At 55.0% G+C, this 22,264-nt stretch overlaps 1 protein-coding gene across 1 annotated transcript; it reads left to right on the top strand.

Annotated features, from left to right (window-relative positions):
* Window positions 1-2,181: 2,181 nt before the first annotated feature.
* WNT6 (Wnt family member 6) lies at window positions 2,182-16,030 on the top strand. The gene is made up of 4 exons (XM_008145157.3): window positions 2,182-2,472; window positions 12,545-12,765; window positions 12,965-13,299; window positions 14,768-16,030. Exons 1-4 carry the CDS (start codon window positions 2,393-2,395, stop codon window positions 15,227-15,229), a joined length of 1,098 nt encoding a protein of 365 aa, XP_008143379.1. The 5' UTR covers window positions 2,182-2,392; the 3' UTR covers window positions 15,230-16,030.
* Window positions 16,031-22,264: the final 6,234 nt, after the last annotated feature.

The following is a 22,264-nucleotide window of genomic DNA, read 5'->3' as shown; positions in this document are numbered from 1 at the left end:
CTAGGGCATGAGGGGGTGGTAATGGAGAGAGGCTGGGGTCTGGAGGCAGCTGGGACCAGATTTGGGGCGCTCCCTCCTCAGGCAGAGGCAGGGCGGTCCCAGAGCCCTGGTCCCCTGATGACAAAGACAAATACATTAAAATTCTTGCCTTCAAGAAGAATGCAGGATAGGGAGAGCATTTCATAATCTGCAATAACAGTAGCAGGGTGGGGGCAGGGGGTTCAGAACCCAGGCAGTGGATGGGAGGGGGGGCTGATCATTGGCCACCTGCAGCCTCCAGGGACCCCCACAGAGCCCCCAACAATCTGTTCGGGCACCATCTGGCCTGAGTGTGTGCCTAACCTGGGCACGTCTTTGAGTGGGCAGCGCCCAGAGTTGGCATTGCCTTGCAGAAACAGCAACCGTGTACAGAATTAATAGGTGCAAGGCTGTGCGTGGCATCTGGGTGCTATGGAGGGTTAACATGGGAAAGGGCAGCACTAGGACCATGTCCTCCTCACTAACTCCCTCAGCCACCAGCTCCTCCCACACGGCCCCCTCCCCTTCTAGAGTATCCCAGCCCCTCACCAGAACTCTCTGTACCCAGGGATTAGACCAACACAGCCCAGACACCAGGGCCCTGGGGTGGAGCTCCCAGCAAACTCAGAGGCTTCCCTAGGTGCCTAGGTGAACACTTCTCCATTTCCTTTTCCCACTTCTCACCCATCCTTTCCTTTCCCTGATCTGCCTCCTCCTGTGGGGTAGGCACCCATGGTCTTCTGTCACATCGCCTTGTTCCCCAGTCTCGTCGTGATCCACGTGTCTCTGCTCTCTGAGGAACTCGGAATCTTGCCTTCTCTGTTCACCACGGGTGTTTTTCTTGGAAGTGGCTTAACTCTCCAAGTTCAGACCACCAGGAGTCTTGCTGTGGGAGCCTGAGGTGTCTGCACCTCGGGCTTGAAGTCCGAGATCTGCCCTCCCCACCCCAATACATTCCTAAAGGTTGATGGCCACTCTAGATAGAAAATGGTGGTTTGGAGACAAGGCCCTTGCTGTGGAATGTCCCGCACCACCTGTCCCTCAGCACCCCTGGGGCATGTGGGGCCGGAGGGGAGGAGCAGGGACTGCAGCCGTTGCGAGCCCGAAGGCCGTGATGAATGGAGCTGTCCCTCCTTCCCACGGAGCCTTTGATCTCCCCACGTGGGGAGGGGGCCAGGGGCATCAAAGACATTTTTGTAGCATTAGAGAATCGAATAAATGCCATCTCACCTGCAGCTGGCTCTCCTACCCCTTCTGGCCCCGCTAAGTTGGGGAAGCAACGTGAGGCAGGAACCCGCGGGTACGCGAGGCCTGGCTGCCGAGTTATGAGCCCTCAATCTCTTGCTATTCTGCAACCTCCGCTCTATCGCTCGCTCCTGAGTCTGAGAGCTGGAGCGCAGACCCTCGAGAGGTTCCTCTTGCTGTCTAATCTCCCCTCCGCACCTCCCTCCCCTGAACTCGGGCATGAAGAGGCGGGGTGGCTGGGGAGCGAGAGTGGAGGCCTAGGGCTTCCTCCTTTTCTCCAGGAAAGGCTGAGAAAGGGGCGTGAGGGGCGGAGGCGGCCCCGGTAAGGGGTGACCCCCTCCTGAGTCCGCCCGTCCCTACCCTCTAGTTCCACAGACACCCCTCCCAGGAGCATCCAGAGCCCCAGGCGGACTTCCTCTTCTGGCCCCCGCTCTAGCATCGCCCGCACCGCCCTCCCCGCCCCCGCCCCCCCCACCCACCCAAACTCCCTCATTCCTGGGAAGTTTTCTCTCTTTACAGTCAACAAACCTGTCAAACGTCTCCCTTCCAGCCCGTCCCCCATTCCTCAGCTCCTCTTCTCCCCCCCCCCGCCACCCCGTTCCACCCTGTTTCCCCGCCCTCCTTGCCCCCGACTCCCGCGACGGCGGGGGGCTCCCATTCCGCGAGAGGCGTGGTGAGGGGGCGAGGCAGGCGGGTCGGGCAGCCACGAGCGCGCGGCCCCGCCCCGGACCCTCGCTCCCGCCCTTCGCGGCGCTGCGCCTGCCGCCCCGGGGCTCCCAGCTCCCTCCCGAGAGTCCCGCCGCCTGACTGTCGCAACTGCCACCCCAACAACCTCCCGGCCCCCGCCCCCGCCCGGGCCCCGCTCCCCTCCCACCCCTGCCCCCGGCTCTGATTTCTTCTCCCGAGCGAGCTCGGCAGGAGACTCAGGCGCTGGCTGCCCCGTCCGCTCTCCGCCTCCGCCGCGCCCTCGTCGCCCGGGATGGGCCCCCCCGCCGCCGCCGCCGCCGGAGCCGTCGCCTCCCGGCCGCCGCCAGAGCCGCACTCGCCCTGAAGCCCGGGCCCCGCGTGCACCGACTGGCCCTGCAGCCTCGCCCCCCTGCCCGCACCGGCGGGCGGCAGAGCGGTCACGATGCTGCCGCCCTTACCCTCCCGCCTCGGGCTGCTGCTGCTGCTGCTCCTGTGTCCCGCGCACGTCGGCGGACTGTGGTGGTGAGTGCTGCAGCGCGCTGCCCCGGTGCGGCTCCCGACGCTCGAGGGTGGGGACCTCGTGACGGATGGCTCCGAACCGCGGTCCCGCTGCCTCCCGGCTCTACCTGCGCGCTGGGGCGGTGCGGGGGAGGTGCGTACAGCTCTCCTGCCGGCCTCCACCCGTGGCACTTCCGAACTACCACTCAGGCGGCTCGAATCTACTCCAAACCCCCGCACATTCTATTGTATTTCCTCCTCCCGTGTCCTACACTCCAGCTCCCTCCCAGGTTATGCGCTCAATCCAGGTCACCAAGGAATTGGTGGGTGGATAGGAAAAAGCTACCGGGGAGACAGGGGGGAAGATCTGTAGTTAGAGATCCGAAGAAAAGAACCTGCGAGGAGGGCTCTGGATTTAGGGGAGTTGGACTAGATTTGGGGAAAAGAGGGGAACAAGGTAGGCAGTCATAAGCAGGGTCAAACGGCTGCCTTTCCCCCGGAAATCTACCTACTTCTCTCTCAGCTCCTTCAGTGTGGGCGGTAGTGGCAGGAAAGGGGAAACTGAGTCAGGACCTTGGCTTTCTCTATTTCCTCCTCCCCGAGCAGAGGAGGAGGGACCCAGGCGCCCGGACCTTGCGGATATGGGATCAAGGATCAAGTAGATGTGCAGCTCTGGAACCCGGGAGGGTCCGGTGGAAGGGAGGGAGGCTTGGTCAACTAAGAAATGAGGACACCTTTCCGGAACTGGCCTTAGCTAGAGCAGACACCTAGGCAGCGAAGGGTGCAGGAACTTTGAGTCTTGGGGCTGAAGTAGGGACTGGGAAGGCGGGTGCCAAGTCAGGACCATTCGGATATCTGGGTCCCGCGGACTTTTTCCTTTCCAGTCTCCAGAGCAGCAAAAACCACCCCGGAATAGCTTAGTGTTAAGAGAGGAGGGACTTGGCCAATATCGCTGAGGCATCAGCCAATCCTAAGAAGGCAGGGTCTTGCCTATTTGCATATCGCCATGTCATTGGCTGGATTCTCTACACTCCACTCCTCCCCCATCCCAGGATTTGGAAGGAGGGGTGAAGCAGGCAGAACTGTCTCTTCTAGGGAGATGGAGAGGAGGATGCTCACACAGGGAGCTGCTGGCGGGAGAGCATCCCTCCGGGTGTCAGTGAGGGGGCAAATTGAGGACGACCCAGGTTCCGGCTAGGCAACATGTGTCCTTTGCTTCTGTCTTCGCATAATCCAGTAGCAGCTTTGAAATAGACCTGAGATCTAACCTGCTCCTTTTGTTAAATCTGCTACCCTTGGGCACGTCACTTTTTCGCTGCCCCACAAAGTCTCAACCATAAAACTGGGAAACAATCCCTCTACCTGACAGGCTTAGTCGGAGCATTAGGGTGGGATGATTTGCAAAATTATCTGACATTGGGAGGTACTCCTTAAATGTAGTTCCCTCCTCCACACCCCAGGTTCTCCTGGCCAGAGACCTCCTGAGTGCAAAGGGATATTCATTTAACTTTAAAGTCCAGGGTCCCAAACAAAACTTTGTAAAGGGGTCTCTCTTTTTTTTTTTTAAATATATATTTTATTGATTTTATTACAGAGAGGAAGAGAGAGGGATAGAGAGTTTAGAAACATCGATGATAGAGAAACATTGATCAGCTGCCTCCTGCACATCCCCCACTGGGGATGTGCCCGCAACCAAGGTACATGCCCTTGACCGGAATCGAACCCAGGACCCTTCAGTCCACAGGCCGACGCTCTATCCATTGAGCCAAACCGGTTTCGGCAGGGGGTCTCTCTTTTACTCTCCAAAACCTTTCTTAACTTTGCCCTCTGTCAGGGTGGGACAGGGGTTTCTCCCTGATAATTGTTGCCTTACCTCCCCTCCCTTTCCATTTGTCCAAATTGTTCTCATCCTTCCGTTTAAAATGACACTTCCTCCAGGAAGCTGTCCCTCTGTCTTCTTTCCCTTGCCTTCTCTGTGCTCCCAATGCACCATCCCATGCATTGGGCAACTATGCCAGTTACTGCATTTTGACAACCATCTCCTCTTGTGTCTCTCTTCCCTGGTCTTGGAAACCAGAGCCTTGGCCTTTAGGGCCCTGGAGGCTAAAAGTGCTGGGGACAATTTTATGGAGTGTTACTGGTTGGTTGATTCACTTTTCTGGGATTTGTATCTGTGGGGGTACTTTTGTTCAGGAAGGGTTGCTGGGTAAGAGCCAAACCAGAGGGAGGGAGCCTGATCCCTTGGAGACTGACCCTGAAGCTGGGAAGCAAGGAGTGGGGGAGGAGGTGAGGAGGGCAGGTGTGGGAGAACACAGAAGCCTTCATGGCCACAGCTGCAGGGCAAGCAGGGTGAAGAGTGAGGGGCTGGGCTGATAAGATGTCCAGAGACTGCCTCACTCAGATGCTTCTCAGATAGAACCCGCCTCTCCTGCCTGCCTTGGCCCTTCGCTCTCCTCTGTCTGTTTCTGATACTTAATTCTTTTGGTCTGAGCCCAGATTCCCTTTCTCAGGACCTTTGACTCTGGTTGCTTACACTCCTGTTCCCACCACACCCATCATTGCCCTCCAAGATCAGGAATGGGCTGATGGGCCAGACCCAGCATCCCAAGTGGCCTGAGGCTCCTGCCACTCTTCACTTCACCCTCACCCTCCAGCTTCACTTTGGCTAGGAGCTTCTTCAGGCCAGGAACTTCCAGGCTGTTCTCTGATGTCTAGGACCTACTTGCTGGCCCTCTTCTCCCTACTTCTCAGGTTAGGGCTCTAGTGGTGGAGCAGGAAGTAGCAACCTGCAGCAGTCCGCTCTGACATTCCAGCAGTGGCCAGAAAGGGAGCAGAGAGGACCCCAGGAACTCTGAATGACAGGACTGACCTGGTTAGGAAAGGAGGGTCCTTCTTGGAGGGGAGTGGCCCCGGCCCTGGAATAGGCTCAGGGACCTGGCTCCTGGTTCCAAAGATTTCTCTCTCACTTCTGTCCCTCTCCCCCTTGCTCCCCTGATGGAACTGATGCTTTCTAAACTCTGTCCCAGCCTCTTTGCCTGTCTCTCTCACATCTATAACTGTATCCTTGTGAATTGCAGAATCCAAGATTCCAGGACACTAACCAGGCTGTCTTGTCCAGCCAATGCGCTGACCCTGACAGATCCCATTTTGAGAATGAGTCAGAGAGAGGGAGAGGCTATAGCTTCCTACTCACCAGCTCCCTTCTACCTGTTCCCCCACCATCCCACCCCGAAAGTTCTTCTTAATGTCTGACCCATCTTCATTTATCCTTTAATTAGTGGATGTAGAAAATAGCTCACTTTCACAGAATAGCCAAATTAATCTCCCTTTTTCTCTCTTCCTCTTTCTGTTTTATATTTCCTATGAAAGAAACGAACCCTCCCCTTGTTCCACTGGGAAAAACACCACCCAATCCCACCCGTTCCCCCATCTCATCTTGCCTTTCCCCACCACCCCCTTCCTTATAGAAACAGGAACCGTGGGCCTAAGATAGCCTCATATCTGGCCCCACAGGGAGACAGGGAAAAGACAAGGCTCCTTCCTGAAGCCCGGGTTTTCCAGCTGTGACCCCCACCCCAAGCTGGGCCTGGCCACCCTTTCCCATCCCATCTTTATCTGGGGCCCTCACCCTTTGTGGGCAGTCCTGTTGCTGGTCCTTGCCAAGCTCAGGGTGCGGTGGGGATGGGGGTGGGGTGGTCATCCAGTCCCACCCTCCAGGCCTCCCGCCTTGGCAGCTTCCCCTGGAGGAAGACAATGGGGCTGTGAGCAGAAAAGGGCAGGGGCAAAAGGAGGCTGGCTCAATCTGGGCCAGAGCATGCCCTGAGCCCACCAGAGTCCTGGCACTGTGACACTTTCTGGGAGGTGCCAGCCCCCTCCTGCCCAGCTCTCATCAGAAGCCAGGAGTTGGTGGGGGGAGGTCAGAGGGAGGCTTGATCACCAGGGCTCAGCGAGGGGGATTCAAATGTGTACTTTGATGAAGAAATGCAGCTGTGGAGGGGATGAGGCCAGGGCGGGGCAGGCAGCCAGGCCTGGGTCAGGCTGGCAGCAGGGCATACAGCCAGCCAGAGCAGGAGGCACTCGGGGAACACAGAAGTCTGTCCCTGGGGACTGGGTAAGAGTCCTCTAGCCTGCGCCCTCCTTCCTGTCTGCAGTGGGATGGGAGGAAATCGTAGGTGCTGCCCTGGACTACCTGAGGAAGGGAAAGGTTGCTGGGAGGGTTCTCCCATTTTCCTCCTGGCCTCTTTGGCTGGTTCCTCTAGCTCTGAGCCCTCCATTTAATTCAGAAATTAGACTGAGAAAGGACTTAGAGATCATCTGGTCTCATCTTGTCACTTATAGGAAGAAGTCCAGCAAAGTCCAGGGATAGGAAATGGCCAGAGGCCACACAGAATGCAGGCAGCTGAGGGTGGGAGCCAGGAGCCTACCTCCTGCTGAGGGTCTCACGCTGGGTGCCATTGGGTGTGGGACTCAGGAAAGGGGTACTGGGCCTCCCCCATCCCTGCTCCCACCTAAGTATGGGAGAGCAGAAGGCACAGATTGTCCTTAGGGGATCCAGTAGGAGGTTCAAGGTGTCTACTCTTTGGCCTCCCACAGCCCTGATCAATAGGAAGCCCTCTTGTATGGTGAGGATGGGAAGGAGAGAAGTGTGAGGAGGTGGGAAGGGCAGTGTCCAGGACAGGGCAGAGGGAACCAAACTGGGGTGGGAAAGGGGGTGGTGCTGGTGGTGGTGTAGGGTGGATGGTGGGGAGGCAGGGGTTAATGGAGCTGGGGCATCACTGGCTTTGATGTGGTGGTTGGGGTGGGAGTAGGGACTGGGGGAGGGGTAGCAGTAATTAGGGAGTTAGACAGAGCAGGACAGGACAGGCGGGCGGGCACAGGCCCGGGCCCAGCCGCCTCCACAGCAGTCAAGCAACATTTTTCTGCCCCTTCTCCACCACCCACCTCCCCCACCCCCGTGCAGCCCCCACCCACAGCCCCAGGGTTCAGGGCTCCCTCTGCTGGCTCCTGGAGGTGAGGGTCAGATGAGGGACCCCCTCCCCAGGTGGGGGGGTGGGATAGAGAGTTGACTGTGAGACCTTTCAGAGGAGGCTGGGCATCAAAAGGGTCTGTGATCCCCTTGGCCTCAATAATCCACCCAGGAGTGCTCATCGGGGAAGGGGGGTGGGAGTCCTGGAGGGTCCTCTGGTCCATGGGCAGGGCTGGTAGGGGAGGAGACACAGGCTGAGAAGTGTAAGTTGGAGAAAAGAGAGTTCTCAGGAATCCACAGACACCGCCTGCACTCCTACTGTTTGCCCTGCACTGAGCAGGCCAGGAGATGAATAAGGGTGTGAATGGCAAGACAAAAATCACTTGTGGAAGCCCACTCTCTGGACAGGCTCTTTTCACATGTCACCTGGGAAGTGGGCAGGTGTTATTATTTGCTTCCATTTCACAGTTGCCAAAAACGACTCAGAAGGTTAAGTCTCAGCAGCCATTCAGCAAATACGAAATGCCAACTTCACATGCTAGGGATTTGCTCAACATCATAGAATTAAGCAAGCAGCAGAGCCCAGATCCAACCCCATGTCTGCTGGATCCCCAAAGTCCTGCGTATACTCTGCTACTGATATTATGCTTCTCATGAGATCTTTGTCTTTAATGAGTTTCCTATCTAATTGGAGAGATAGACAAGAAAACATGACAAAATAATTATGCCACTGGCAGGATAACAAGCACCTGCCCCTCTCCCCCAGTGAGTGACAGGCAGAATGATGTAGAGGGAGGCATGGGGACCAGAGGAGGCACCTTAGGGCAAGTGGTATCTAAGGTGAGCTTGGAGAGATGTTGGGTTAGATTTTCATGACTTAGGGGCTAGGGAGGGGCTGGCTCTGAGTCCAGAAATTTATCAGTAGAATCTGGGATGGCTGCAGAGTTACCCAATCCTGCTAGGAGTAAGGGCTGTATGGAGGGTGGCATGTGAGGCTACCTACCTAATGTCTTCTGATACCTTTGGTGGCATTTCCCTCTGGCCCTTTGGTTTTTAAAATATTTACCTAAGTTTCTTGCAATGAGACACCCCCCCCACACACACACACACACACACACTGAGTGGTCATTGTTGGTCACCTCCCTTCTCAGATTGTGCATCTGTATAATGGAGGTCAGGTTGGTGGAGCTGGCCTGCATGACCTTGGGCATTCTCTTAGGCCCTGTGAATATGGGAAAGGAAAAGTAGAGCAGACCAGGACTCCGGGCCCCCAGAGCAGGATCTACAGATGTTGTGCCCTGGGAGGAAGATTTTGGCGCAGGCCAAGCCAGTTAGAATGGCTAACCCTAGGCTTGTCCCTTCTTGTCTGCATACTGATTTCTTTTAAAACTAGCCTCATTGTTTCTATGCCCAGGAATGTCTACTTGATTAGGATCACAGACCCTACATATTCTATATTACATATTTCTTACCACCCTGTGTTCCAGCCCCCAAAACATGCAGATGTTCCCAAATGGGCACAGCTTCTGTGGGCTGATCCCAGGACAATGCTGACTCAGAGCATGAATAGCAGAGTTCATTCCCTAAGGAAGCAGAAGGGAAGGAAGGCGGGTAAAGGAAGAGGAGAGATGGGGGAGTTATTTTTTGATGTGGAGTCAAGTGTTAAAGTTAGAGGGGGTAATGAGAGCCTTTCATGCTAGCTCCTCATGTTTCCGAAACCCAGAGAGGGAACTGACTTGCCCAGAGTGGCTCAGCTCACCCAGAGCTGACAGAGACCAGGGTATTGAAGAGGGCTTAGTGTTTTGCCCAATGCTGCCCTGCCACTCATTTTCTGAAGTTCCCTTTCCTGTGACTTGAGGATGGGAGCAAGAACAGGAGGGCAGGGAGCAAACTGGTCCCTTGGGATTCTGGCTGCTACTACTGCCCATCCCTTCTCCTGACCAGCTTGTAAACAAGTCTAGTTCCCAGGCAGCCAGGAATCCTTCTGAGTCTTCTATCTCTAGCCCCTGGGAAACAGATAAGGTCAAGAGATTTCTGCCTTTCTCCCCTGCATACCCCCTCCATCCCCTGGGACAGGAGGAGGGAGAGGAGAGGGATGGGGCAGAGTAACCTTGGGAAGATAAGGCCAGTCGACCTTGGGAAAGTAGGGAGTTAGCAGAGGGTTTGGGGAGGAGAATTGGGGAACTTAGTAGCATGGGGGAGTGTTGAGTGTGCAGAGCCCCAGACTCCTAGGTGGAGGCCTGGACATGTGGTGGCAGGAGAGGACCTGGACAGCCTGGGGAGGCCTGCTTCCCTGCCTCTGAATCCAGTGGGAGAAATAAAATGTTTATGGAAAGCAATTAGGACTCATGAAATGACATGTGGACAGGGGCTGGGCTCAAGTAAGGATTTTCTCCTGAGATGGCTCATTTATTCATTCAGAAACATGTATTAAATGGTATTCATTGTAGTATTATAGTAATTGTTCATAATATGCAAATTTTCCATTAAAATCCAGGGGAAATTTGAATTAAGCACCTTAAAATCTGCCTAGGAGACAAAAGAAAATGATGCTAATAGCTCTCAAGGTGCTTATAGTCTTATCTGTTGACCCTATATGATCTTATTGGAAGCTGCCTCAAATTCTTTTTGTAATGATGTGAAATAAGTGGCAGGAAGTGGGGATAGATAGATAAATAGATAGAGGTCAACTCTTTTTAAAATTAAAAAAAATGTTTTTATGGATTTCAGAGATGAAGGGAGAGAGAGATAGAAACACGCCTCACACTGGGGATCGAGCCCACAACCCAGGCATGTGCCCTGATCAGGAATCAAACTGTGACCTCCTGGTTCATGGGTCAACGCTCAACCACTGAGCCACACTGGGCAGTAGAAATCAATTCTTGAAGCACCTAAAATTCTTGAAGGTCACTGAGCCCCTGGGAGCCAGCTTGGCTGCCCTACCCTTGGCCCACTCCCCACTGCTCCATCCATCACTTCTCTAGGGTTGGGAAAGACCTTCCCAGGACACAGTTGGAATGCAGTGATGGGCAGGTCCTAAGCATGGGGAGGGAAGGTCTGGACCAGCGATTTTCAACCTTTTGCATCTCATGGCACACATAAACTAATTACTAAAATTCTGTGGCACACCAAAAATGTGTCAATCTGACCCCAAAAATTAGGTATAATTTTGATTCATTCACACTGGACAACTATTGTTGTGTTGGATGTTGTCATTTTTTTGTTTAACAATCTAAGGGAAAAGAGGTCAGTGCCGCCCTAGCTGGTTTGGCTCAGTGGATAGAGCGTCGGCCTGTGGACTGGAGGGTCCTGGGTTCGCTTCTGGTCAAGGGCACATGCCTCGGTTGCGGGCTTGATCCCCAATGGGGGGACGTGCAGGAGGCAGCCGATCCGATTCTCTTTCATCACTGATGTTTCCATCTCTCTCTCCCTTCCTTTCTGAAATCAATAAAAATATTTTTTTAAAAAAAAAGAGGTCAGTGCCCTGGCTCAATAGTCAGGTATTGAGTTTTAAAAATTCTTGTGGCACACAGGTTGAAAATCGCTGGTCTGGACTGTAAGTCTCTCCACTGAGGGGAGAACTCTGGCTCCTGGACTACTAGGAAAGGGATGATAACAATGATCTGTCGGGTGGTGTGTGTGTGTGTGTGTGTGTGTGTGTGTGTGTGTGTGTTAGACCTTAAAGGACTTACATATCTCCCTGCAACCACCTCTTCAAGCATCTCACTCCTTAGTGTTAAGTTCTATCTTAAGACCTAAATTCCTCTTGCTGCTATTTAAGCCCATTACATTTCATTGTTGTTGGGCCAGAACATGCCTGGGAAGCCTGTACTTGTGGAGCAAATGGGGACAGTGGGGGTGGATGTACACTGAAGCTAAACTGAAAAGAAGGCCACCTTGACCTTTGGCACCTATCTACCACCATTTTCCTCTACATTTTCTATTTCCTGATGCCACTTTTCTCTCCCCGCCCAGAGAGTCTTTTTCTGCCCTCTGCTGAAGGGTTTTTGAGTGGTCTCAAATTACCCTCAGCTCCCAAGTGCTCAACTCATTCCTACAAGACAGGCATACCAGTTAAGCATTCAAATAAGAGCAATCTGATGAAAGCCCTTTCATCCAGGTGTGAATACCCAGCCAAGTTAACCTTCACGGGCCTGGTATGGAGACCAAATGGTAGCTCTCTTGTCAGAATGAAGGCTGGGAATGCGTGTGGGAGCCAGCATGGTGGTGGGAATGGAGGGATTTCTGAAAGTGTGTGGAACTTCCCAGGAGGTCTTTACCCACCTGCTCAGTGTCCCCCTTCTCCAATCAGTGATGTCACCCGAGTGCATGGGCTTGGCTTGCTGCCATGCTGCTCTGGAAAGGCCACAGCTCCTGGAGTAGGAGAAGGGCCACTGTCACCTGCTTCCCAGTGCTTCAGAGACTCAGCCCCCAGCTCCTTCTTCCTGCTCTCCAATTCAGGGAAACAGAGGATCTGAGGGTGGGAGGGCCCACCTTAGAGGTCAAAGCCCATCCTTCCCATTTTACAGAATGAGAAACTTGGGCTGGAGAGGAAGTGTGACTTCTCTCAGAGGCTCCATTCCCCAGCCACGCTAACATCAGATGGCTTTCTATATCCCTTGGGATTGCCCATGCCTTGCTAGCATCAGGACGATTCAGCTGACACATATCCAGCTTGTGGTCCACTAAGACCAGTTCTTTTTCTGATCTTTTTCTAAAATCTTTTTCTTTCCTTTGACAACCTTCTTGATCTTCCTTCTGTTAAATTCTTCCTTGTCTCCCTTTGGGCGAGGCCTGTTGAATTTTAGTCTTGGCCTACCTGCTGCCAGCTGCCTTTACCTTGAGTCAAATTATATAAGGATTTATTAGTAAAAATATGCAGAGAAGGATAAGATTGAATTCTGGCTCTACAGTGATTTCAGTCTAGACTCTAGTTAAAAGGGAACACAGACGTGGATGGAATGGCAGGGGAACCAGACAGGAGAATCTCAATCTTAGTTGTTGTTGGTGGGTAGGCATATCCCAGCTCCTGGGCTGTGGGCTGAGTTGGGGGGGAGGGTGTTGGTCTCCCTCTCTGTTACCCCCTACCCTTGGAGTTATACCCCTGACTTGCTGTGTTTTGCTTCCCAGGGCAGTGGGCAGCCCCTTGGTCATGGACCCCACCAGTATCTGCAGGAAAGCACGGAGGCTGGCAGGGCGGCAGGCTGAGTTGTGCCAGGAGGAGCCAGAAGTGGTGGCTGAGCTAGCGCGGGGTGCCCGGCTTGGGGTTCGAGAGTGCCAGTTCCAGTTCCGTTTCCGCCGCTGGAACTGCTCCAGCCACAGCAAGGCCTTTGGGCGCATCCTGCAGCAGGGTCAGTGTGAGGAGGGGACCTCTGGGCTCAGAGGAGAGGGTGGAGGTTTGGGGAGGCTGCCCAGAGCCCCACCTCTCCCAGAATCTTTGGGCACCCTGCCCTGACCCTGTCTTCCAGCCCCACCGCACTGCCCCGCCCACCACAGTCCCCTAGGACTCAGCTTTGATGCTGTGCTGACTGCTCCTCCCTGTCCCCACAGACATCCGGGAGACCGCCTTCGTCTTTGCCATCACGGCTGCGGGCGCCAGCCATGCAGTCACGCAGGCCTGCTCCATGGGCGAGCTGCTGCAGTGTGGCTGCCAGGCACCCCGCAGGCGGGCCCCACCACGGCCCCCTGGCCTGCCAGGCACCCTTGGGCCCCCTGGCCTTGTGGGCTCCCCAGAGGGCAGTGCAGCCTGGGAGTGGGGAGGCTGTGGGGACGATGTGGACTTCGGGGATGAGAAGTCCAGGCTCTTCATGGACGCGAGGCATAAGCGGGGAAGTGGAGACATCCGAGCGTTGGTGCAGCTTCACAACAACGAGGCCGGCCGGCTGGTGAGTATGGGCAGGGGTGTGCCAGAGGGTGTGTGCACGACGGTGGAAACGTGTGCTTGTGTCAGTGGATGTGGGACAGTTGTGTGGCTGGGTGGATGTAGGACAGCGTGGTGAATGTGTAGGAGCACTTTGTTGAAGTGTGTGAGAAGTGAGGGTGTGAGAGAGGGTGTGTATGTGTAGGCAAATGTTAACGTGTGTGGGAGCTAGCGTGGCGGTGGGGGGCCACTTGGGAAGATTGGTTGGGGGCCTGGGAGGGCCTGGGGCAGGGTAGGGAAGGTCACCCAGGGAAGAGGACTCGGTTGAGGCTTTTAGGGACCCCAGGTAGAGAGGTCATACCTCTGAAACAGGACAGGTGGGGTAAAGCTTGGGGTGGGTAGAGATGTGGCTGCCAGGGCAGGGACAAGAGGATGGAGACAAATGTCTTGAGGTAGGGGAACCAGGAGGTGTGAGGGAGGCCTGGAAAGGGGCTAGACCAAGGGGCAATGGGCTGGATCCTGGTGGAGGCAGGAGGGGGTCAGGCAGAGGCCAGGAAAGCTGTGACTGAATCGGGACTCTTGTCAACTGGCCCCCCAGCAACCCTAGACCAGGCCCTGCCCAGAACTCTGGCAGCCTCTCCCCTTCCCTCTGCAATGAGGAGGCCCCAGGAGCTTGTTTAGGGACAGAAAGCTGTCTGGGTCACATGTGCCCAAGGGGAAGGACAGAACCTGGGAGGGGGAGGGACACAAATGTCTGTAATCAGATTGGTCCCTAGACTCTGAGATTCCAGAGATGATCTTCCTAGGGCATTTGGCCCCATAATCTCTGGTGGGGCTGTGACTCTTAGACACAAACAGCAAATAGAGGGCAGGACACCTGGGGTTCTAGTTCTCAGTAGTGCGTCCACAGTGGGCACCCTGCCTCAGTTCTAGGGTGCTCTAGAGGCATCCCCACACATATCCTGTATCTTCTAGAGTTTGGGGCTGAGGCATGGGCAGGGGGTAGGAAGGGGCCCAGAGAGGTATGTCCTGACAGGCCCACATACCTGCCAGAGAGGGTTGGGGAGGGATGGTGGAGACAGACGCCCAAGGAGCGGGCTCTGCGCCTCTGCTCAGCCCTGCCTGGTGCCTTGAGGGTTGGCAGGAGGGAGAAGGTGCGACAGCTACCACCGCCACCTCCCCTGCTCCAGGGAGATTCACACCCGCGCTGTCCATTCTACTTTCTCCCTATTCTCTGGCTTTCTTTCCCCCACTCCCCACTTCTACTTCTCCATCATTGTCATTCTTACCCTCCACTCCCGGCTGTCGCTTCCTTAATTTCCTCCTCCTCACCTTGCGCTCTCCATTGCTTTTTTTTTTTTTCTCTCTCTCTTTCCTCTCTTCCATCCATCCCCCCCCCCTTTTTTTTATTCTGTCTGTCGATCCTCTGGGCCTTTCCGCGACCCGCACCCCCCACATCTGTCTCTATTTGCCTGCTCCTCTGCTCCCCGCAGGCGGTGCGGAGCCATACGCGCACTGAATGCAAGTGCCACGGGCTGTCGGGCTCGTGCGCTCTGCGCACCTGCTGGCAGAAGCTGCCCCCGTTCCGAGAGGTGGGCGCGGAGCTGCTCGAGCGCTTCCACGGCGCCTCGCGTGTCATGGGCACCAACGATGGCAAGGCTCTGCTGCCCGCTGTCCGCAATCTCAAGCCGCCCAGTCGCGCTGACCTGCTCTATGTCGCCGACTCGCCCGACTTCTGCGCCCCCAACCGGCGCACAGGCTCTCCAGGCACGCGCGGCCGCGCCTGCAACAGCAGCGCGCTGGACCTCAGCGGCTGCGACCTGCTGTGCTGCGGCCGCGGGCACCGCGAGGAGAGCGTGCAGCTCGAGGAGAACTGCCTGTGCCGCTTCCACTGGTGCTGCGTAGTGCAGTGCCACCAATGCCTCGTGCGCAAGGAGCTCAGCCTCTGCCTCTGACCCGCCGCCGGCCTCTCCCAACGGCGCGCAGCGCTGCCTCTCGTACCTGTGTGACCTCTGGGCTCCAGCAGGGGGCGCTGCCGTGGCCCAATTTACCCTTGCAAAAGTCCATCTCCCAAGCCTCTGGAAACTGAGGTTGGAGTTATTCGCGTGCCCAGGAAGGCCCAGTGCATCGGAGGGATCCCCAGAGGTGCTTTAACGGGTTCTGGGGAGACTATACGCTGTAGGGAGCTCTGCAGTTTCCCTCTTTTGGTCCCAGATGGAAACTTCTCTAGGCCTCTGGATGCGGGGTTCCTAAGAACTGCTGGCCATGTGTTGGGTGGGTGAGTTTAGTATCAATAAAGATATTTAAACCAATAGGACTGGGACCACAGTTTGGGAGGGGGGCTGGTCTCCTGCGGGTTAACATGGGGCCAGGCTCTGGAAGGAGTGTCTAAAGGGAGATGGTTGTGATAGAACTGGGTCCCTATCTTCCCCCGCCCCCCTCCCCCATGGGACTGGGCTCTCCTGGCAACCATGGTGAAGAGTGCCAAATCTCCCCTTGGCATTCTTCTTGTTCACTCTTGTCACACATCTAGGGCCTGGATCTACAGGAGAAGAAGTAGCAATCCCTCTTTAAAGGAACAGACTCTTGAGAGGGTCTGGGGAAAGCAGACGGGAAGCCTCTGCTGGCGTACTCAGCTCTCATCAACATTCTAGGGGAGTGTGACACCCTCATCTGCCCTTCTGTTTCTGTGATCCCTGGGGGATTTGTGGGTAGACTTTTAGGGCCACCCAAGCCCATAGGATTAAAGCACTTTATGAACCATAGAATGTGATGAAATATGTTATTACTAACATCAGACTAAACATTTGAAACTAACTTTACCCCCATTAACACTGAAAAGACTGCTCAGAACAGCATTTCTAATTACACTTAGAGGGAGACAAAGAAAAGTTGTTCCAAGGTTTTTCCTGGCACCCAACTACATTTCCTTCCTTCTAGTTCTTTCTCAGGAAGCTGATGGTTAGTGTGGAGGGAAGAGAGGAAAGGTTTGGGAGATCCGGGCTCTCCAGAGCTAAACTTCATGCCCCCATCTTCCTCCAGAGAGAAGGGGGGAGGGGATAGCCAAAAGGCTAGGATTCAAAGCCCCCAATATTCTCATAGTCCCAATACTGTACATGCCCCCTTCAAGGTATGTAGGGCAAAGCAAGAGCTTTGGGTCTGAAGCTGATGCGGCTGCTTAGAAGTTTGCAGTACAGATCATGTGAGTCTCGGTTTCTTTACCTTTATAATGGGACTGTCATCCTGTTCCAGTTATACATTGCTGCATAACAAACAACCCCAACATAACTACTTCTCACGATCCTTTTGGTCAGGAATTTGTCAAAGCTCAGCTTGGTGGTTCTGCTCCTTATGGCAGAACTATTGGCTGTAGTCATTCAGCTGGCTGTACTCCACTGGTGGCTGGGCTGGCTGGGCTGGGCTGAGCTTCTCCAGTGGCCTCCTCTCCACGTGTCTAGCTTGGGCTTCCTCATAGCATGGCGGCCTCAGTGTGGTGGGACTTCTTACATAAAGCTGACTTTTGATATAGACTGTGCCAGCCTGGGAGGCAGAAGCTGCCGTCTCTTTTAGTTCCAGCTTTGGAAGTTGCATAGCATCTCTGTTACTCTCTATTGGTCGACACTAATCATAGAACCAGACAAAATTCAAGGGGAGGAGAAATAGACTCCACCTCTCCATGGGAATGTGGCAAAGAATTTGCAGCCATTACAATCCATCCCACGTCCTCATAGACTTGTGGGGAGGATATCTTTGAACTATGAAAAGCACTCAGCACAGAATAATTTATGTTAAATTTATGCTAAATAAATGGTAGTTGCTATAAGAATGGGAATAGAAAGCTGTGGGATGTTGTTGTTGTTGTTGTTGTTGTAGGTATTAGGCAGACCCTGATTGAAAATAAAGATACCCAACTCAAACTAGCGTGGTCCAGCCTGGCCCATGTGGCTCAGCGGTTGAGCTTTGACCCAGGAACCAAGAGGCCACAGGTTCTATACCTGGTCAGGGCACATGCCTGGGTTTCGGGCTTGATCCCCAGTAGGGGGCGTGCAGGAGGCAGCTGATCAATGATGCTTCTCTCTCATTTCATTGATGTTTCTATCTCTCTATCCCTCTCCCTCTTTTCTCTATAAAACTCAATAAAGACATTTTAAGAAAAACTAGCTTGGTCCAAAGAAATTTAATTAATGGGTCTTATACCTTGGAAGTCCAGGGGTAAAACTGAATTCAGGCACAGCTGAAACCAGGGTCCCAAAGCGTGTCATACATCTCTTTTCCCACCTCCACCCCACATCTATTGTTTCTGCTTACCTCTGCCTCTCTTTTCATGCCATCCTCATTCTCGCCTACTGCAGATTGACTTTCTCTAAATGACAGCTCTATGCCTACATTCTTAGAGCTAGTGATATGAAGAAGAATGGCCTTCTAAGCAGAAGTCCTGAGGAAGACCCTGACCGGGCCAGCTTGGGTTTCTTGCCTATTCCTGGAGCAATAACAGTGTCCAGAGAGCTGTACTACTTTGACTGGGATTGACAGCCCCACCAAGACCACAGGGAATAGGGGCACAGGGAGGATGGCAGAGTTCTTCAAATGAAACAGAAGGAAGGGGAACTCATCCTGGACGTGCTTCTAGTGCATCTGTCCTCCCCCCTCAATGCCCCTCCATCCACATCTATGACCTAGCCTGGCTCAGCCCTCCAGGATGTGGCATGTATGGAGAGAGGATATAGGCTGCTGTGGGAAGGAAGGAGCATCTGGGTTTTCCTTCCTGCTTCTCCTGGCTCCCTCGGGTCAAATGCCTGGGCTTCAGGGAAGTGTCGTGGAGAATTTGGACTCACAACTTCTCGTACAAGAGGACTTGGATAACTTACAAAGGGAAGAGAGTGGAACTGGCATTGTGGGCCACGTGGAGGCGAAATGAAACTTCCTACAGATAGGGTTTTATTCACATCTCTGCCTTCCCCAGAGCTCTTTGATGGGTACAATGCTTTTAAAAATAATCTCCTGAACTTCCTTCAGAGACCACCAGAGGGTGCACAGAGCCCAGTTTCCCTATTAAAAGGGACCATCAGAACCTGCAGGACATTTAGGGAACTCAGAATGGTAGGCAGGAGAAAGGATGAAAGGAAGCAAGGAGACCCAGAGACAGTTTAGGTTAAGCTGCTAGGGCTCCAGACTGTCTGGGATGGCTGCCTCCCCATCTTTACTTCCAGGGGAGGGGGGGGGGAGTGGAGAGTGTATGGGGTGGGTGATACTGGATATTCTTCTCCATGATGCCAGAGAAGGAAACTGAGGCAGTGGCATGAACTGATACCAACCCAAGCATGTTAAAGGGAACTCAGAGGAAGTAGCATGATACCGTGAACAAAAGGCCTAGTTTGCTAGCTCGACCTTAATCAAATCAGCTAATCTCTCTGAGCCTTAGTTTTCCCAAACTAAGTTATGAAATGGGGGTGGGGGGTGCCTGGTAGTTTATTAGTACATTGTAAGAGTACACTGCAATCTTTAAAGTGCTAGTCATTTGTTAGTGGTCCATCTTCTGTGACTGAGCCTAGCAGGAGTCTGGGAACAGCTATGTGTGAAGGGTGAGAGTAATGGCTCGATAGGCACCATTTTAACCATTATCCTGGCCCTCTTTAAGATCAGGCTCTTGCACTGCTGCCTGGGAAGGAGGCTGGAAGCAGAACTCAAAAATATCCCATCATCCCCCCCCCCCCTTCACTTGCTGACCCAATTGCTCAGCCCCAGACACAATCTGAGCCACCAAGGCTTCCTGCTGGCTGAGTGATGGAGGACATGTGGAATCAAGGAGATGGCGGGAAAGTACTGAGATGCTCCAGATGTGTGAGTGACCATATCAGGAACAGCCTGAATGCAAGATGGATGGGGAAGCTGTCTGAAGGGCCAGGACCAGCTGTAGGCTGCGAGCTCAAGAAACATTTCCCCTTCCCTTCAATGGCTAAACGAACTAGGTGTTTGGGAGACTGAAGCAGCAAGCTATGCTCCCTTACCTTGCTGAGGGGTGGTGGCCCCTGAGACCTACACAATAGGACAACAAGCTCCCTTATCAGTCTGGGACTCCTTCCCTCTCTTCTTCACCAAGACACACTTCTCTGGCAGAGCATCAGGACTGAGGGCCCACCTGTTCTCACCCTGGTGCCTCCCCAGCACTCCCTTCCCTGCAACCTCCTCCAGAGCTGCCACAGCTGGAACCATTCTCAGAGCTGCCTTTCAGCCATGGTGCTCCCCCACCCTCAGTGGCCCCTGTAATTGTGGTCTCAGGCTGCGCTGAGGCTGCTGCGGGGGCTGGGGCTGGGCTGAGGGCCAGAGCCCAGAGCAGGGCCAGGGTGGGGCCTAGGGGCTGCCCATGGTGTGGGTCATATGAGGCTGGGGCAGGCACTCTTTCTGGGCTTCATCTGCACAGAGGCCAAGACCCTACATATGCCCTCTCCCCCCGAACTATGGAGAGGTGCCCCAGGCTTGGTGCTTCTAAACCCTCATGACATCAGGCCAGAACCACGCCCTAGTGCAAGCAGGGCTTGGGCAACATTATTTGCCTCCTGGGGGTTTCGAAGAAAGGGCCTTCTCCCTCTCCTCCACATGTCTATGGTTCATGAACAGTAGAGGGTGGGAGAGCAAAGAGACTCTCCCTCATTAGATGGAGGCCGAAGGAAAAAATCAGCCACTCAAGCAGATCAGTGTTTCCCAAATGTGAGCCTCACAAAAATCACTTGGGATGCCAGTTAGACATGCAGATGTCCAGGCCTTGCCCCTGGAAAGGATGATTCAGCTGCTTGGGACTGGAAGCAGTATTTCCCACAATGGCCCACCCCAAGGGATACATATGATGCATGGGTACTGGGAAATGCTAGTGTGAGCACTAGACAGGGAGTAAGGATTGGGAACACATTCCTAATTGAGCGTGTTCCTTTCTGGGCCTCAGTTTCCCTCGCAGCCAACGGGAGCATGACTTCCCAGTCTGGCTTGCCCGTGCTGGGGCCCTCTCTCACCCTGGGTCCATGCCTCCTTCCTGTGTTGAGTCTGGTGTTGCCCTGTCCCTCTCTATACCCTTCCCAAAGTCTAGTTCCAAATTTCCTGTGCCTGTAGCATGGTGCCTGCAACATGGTGGGAGAGAGAGGTGGGGGCAGAGGGCAGCTGGGGTCAAACAAGGCTCTGGCTGACACAGACGGCTTCCTCCACCCCCCACCCCCCCGCTGTTTTCCTGCTGTCCAGCCAATCTTCTCCCCCTCCTCCTTGCCACCCCCATCCCCCACAGCCTCAAGTCCTTAATTCCTGACAGCTGCGGTGGCTGCAGGCAGAGAGGAGGGAATGAAGGGGGGAGTAAGCCATCAGCCTGCTGTTGCTCAGGCTGCCTCCACCACCTGACAGTCTAGGGACAGAGAAGGCCCCGCCCCTCTCCGCCAATTCCCCAGGGTGGGCCAATTCCAGGAAAGGGCCCCTTTTGTCTCTGAGGCCAGAGGTTCCGTAGTTTGTCCTTAAGCCAGCAGGGGCTCTCTTCAGAGAGAGAGGGCAGTGAGGTTGGCAGGGAGGTGTGTATATAACGTGGGAGGCTTGTGCCCATTTTAGAGAGGAGGATGCTAAGGCCTCGGCGGGAGTAGGATTCACTATCAGGGCACAGATTAGAACCAGAATCAGGCACTGAAGCCTCTATCCCAACCCTCTGGCTCTCGGGCGCTTGCCTGGATCTAGTACACGCACCCTATATTGAGGTGAGCCCGGTGTTCAGCTACGGAGAGGGCACAGGAAGGGATCCCAGAGAGGAGTGGGCCTGAGCCTGAGCCGGAAGCTGGTGTCGGGGAGCTCCCAGAGGCCCAACTACAGGTGGCAGGGCCAGGGCAAGCAGTCCTCAGCGTTGGGGCAGTTGCTGCTGTGCTCAGGATCAAGCAAACCGGTTTTGGTTCCAACCAAATAAGTCACGACCCTCTCTGAACCTAAATATTTTCTTGTGAATAGAAGAGGGTGAAATAAGGCGCCCTTGAAGCACACCTTTAGGATTAAAAGGCTCTCTAACCCCGCCCCTCCCAGGGTGTGCCACCGCTGGGTGCTCTGCGCCCAGACAAGCATTTACTACTGGAGTCCCAGCAATTTTGTCTTCATTGCCTGGACGAGGTGACTAGACGAGGGGGGCTCATTAACCTCATTTCACAAAGGAGCAAAGGTTGCCTCAGTAAGCAGCAGGCACCTGTTTAAGGTCACACGGCGAAGGAGAGCAAGATCCAGAAGCTGCCAAACCCCTCTTTGCAGGATCCAACACCTGCCTCGCCAGCCAAGCCTGGGAAGTCCCCCCTGAAGTGGGGGCGGGGGGGGGGGGGAGGCCGAGCAGAGGGGCCAGCCCTTCCCCCTCCAGCCCTTGCAGGTGTGTGTATTGGGGGGGCGGGGGGGGACCGCTCCCCAGCAGCTGTGTCTCAGCCAGGCACCCACACCTCCCAGTAACACACACCTTCCAACACAAACCAGCACGTCCGGAGTACCGGCACCTCCCTGTGCCTGCGCGCACAGACCCCAGCCCTCTCCTCCCCTACCCCCCGCGTGTCCGCTCCCACCCAGAGTCCTGAGCGGACGCAGTGGCCTCAGGACGCGTACACGCCTCCACTCCTCCACCCCGTCGTGACGTCACGTGGGGTAGAGCCCTGAGACACTCTGGGGGGTGGGGAGGCGGCGGAGCTCCCCGAGCTGGGACAGTCACTCACTCTCTGGGCGGCGAGGCCAGGCACAGACAGCGCCGCCCCCCCCACAGCCCCCACCCCGGCTCGCCCTACACGCCCTCGGAAGCGAAGGCTCGGCGGGGCAGTGCTGGGGGGCTGCCGGCACCCCAGCCTCTCGTCCCCAGCCCGCAGCACCTCCGGGCCCCCCTTACCCTCAAGAGGCACCAGGAGTTGTCGCAGGGGGGCCTCGGGAAATTCCCTGGACCCCTGTGCCAGGAGGTGCCCGGTGCGCCCGCCCGCTACCCCCCCCCCCCCGGGGGCGGTGCC

Source organism: Eptesicus fuscus, chromosome 11 (assembly GCF_027574615.1).
Source record: "Eptesicus fuscus isolate TK198812 chromosome 11, DD_ASM_mEF_20220401, whole genome shotgun sequence".
In the NCBI taxonomy this organism is placed as follows: Eukaryota; Metazoa; Chordata; class Mammalia; order Chiroptera; family Vespertilionidae; genus Eptesicus; species Eptesicus fuscus.
This window is presented reverse-complemented; position numbering and strand designations above follow the sequence as displayed.

Excerpts from the sequence above, each read along its gene's own strand:
- WNT6 (XM_008145157.3), top strand. The coding sequence starts at position 2,393 with ATGCTGCCGCCCTTACCCTCCCGCCTCGGGCTGCTGCTGCTGCTGCTC. Across the intron at positions 2,473-12,544 it reads CACGTCGGCGGACTGTGGTG|GGCAGTGGGCAGCCCCTTGG; the intron begins GTGAGTGCTGCA and ends TTTGCTTCCCAG. Across the intron at positions 12,766-12,964 it reads TGGGCGCATCCTGCAGCAGG|ACATCCGGGAGACCGCCTTC; the intron begins GTCAGTGTGAGG and ends CTGTCCCCACAG.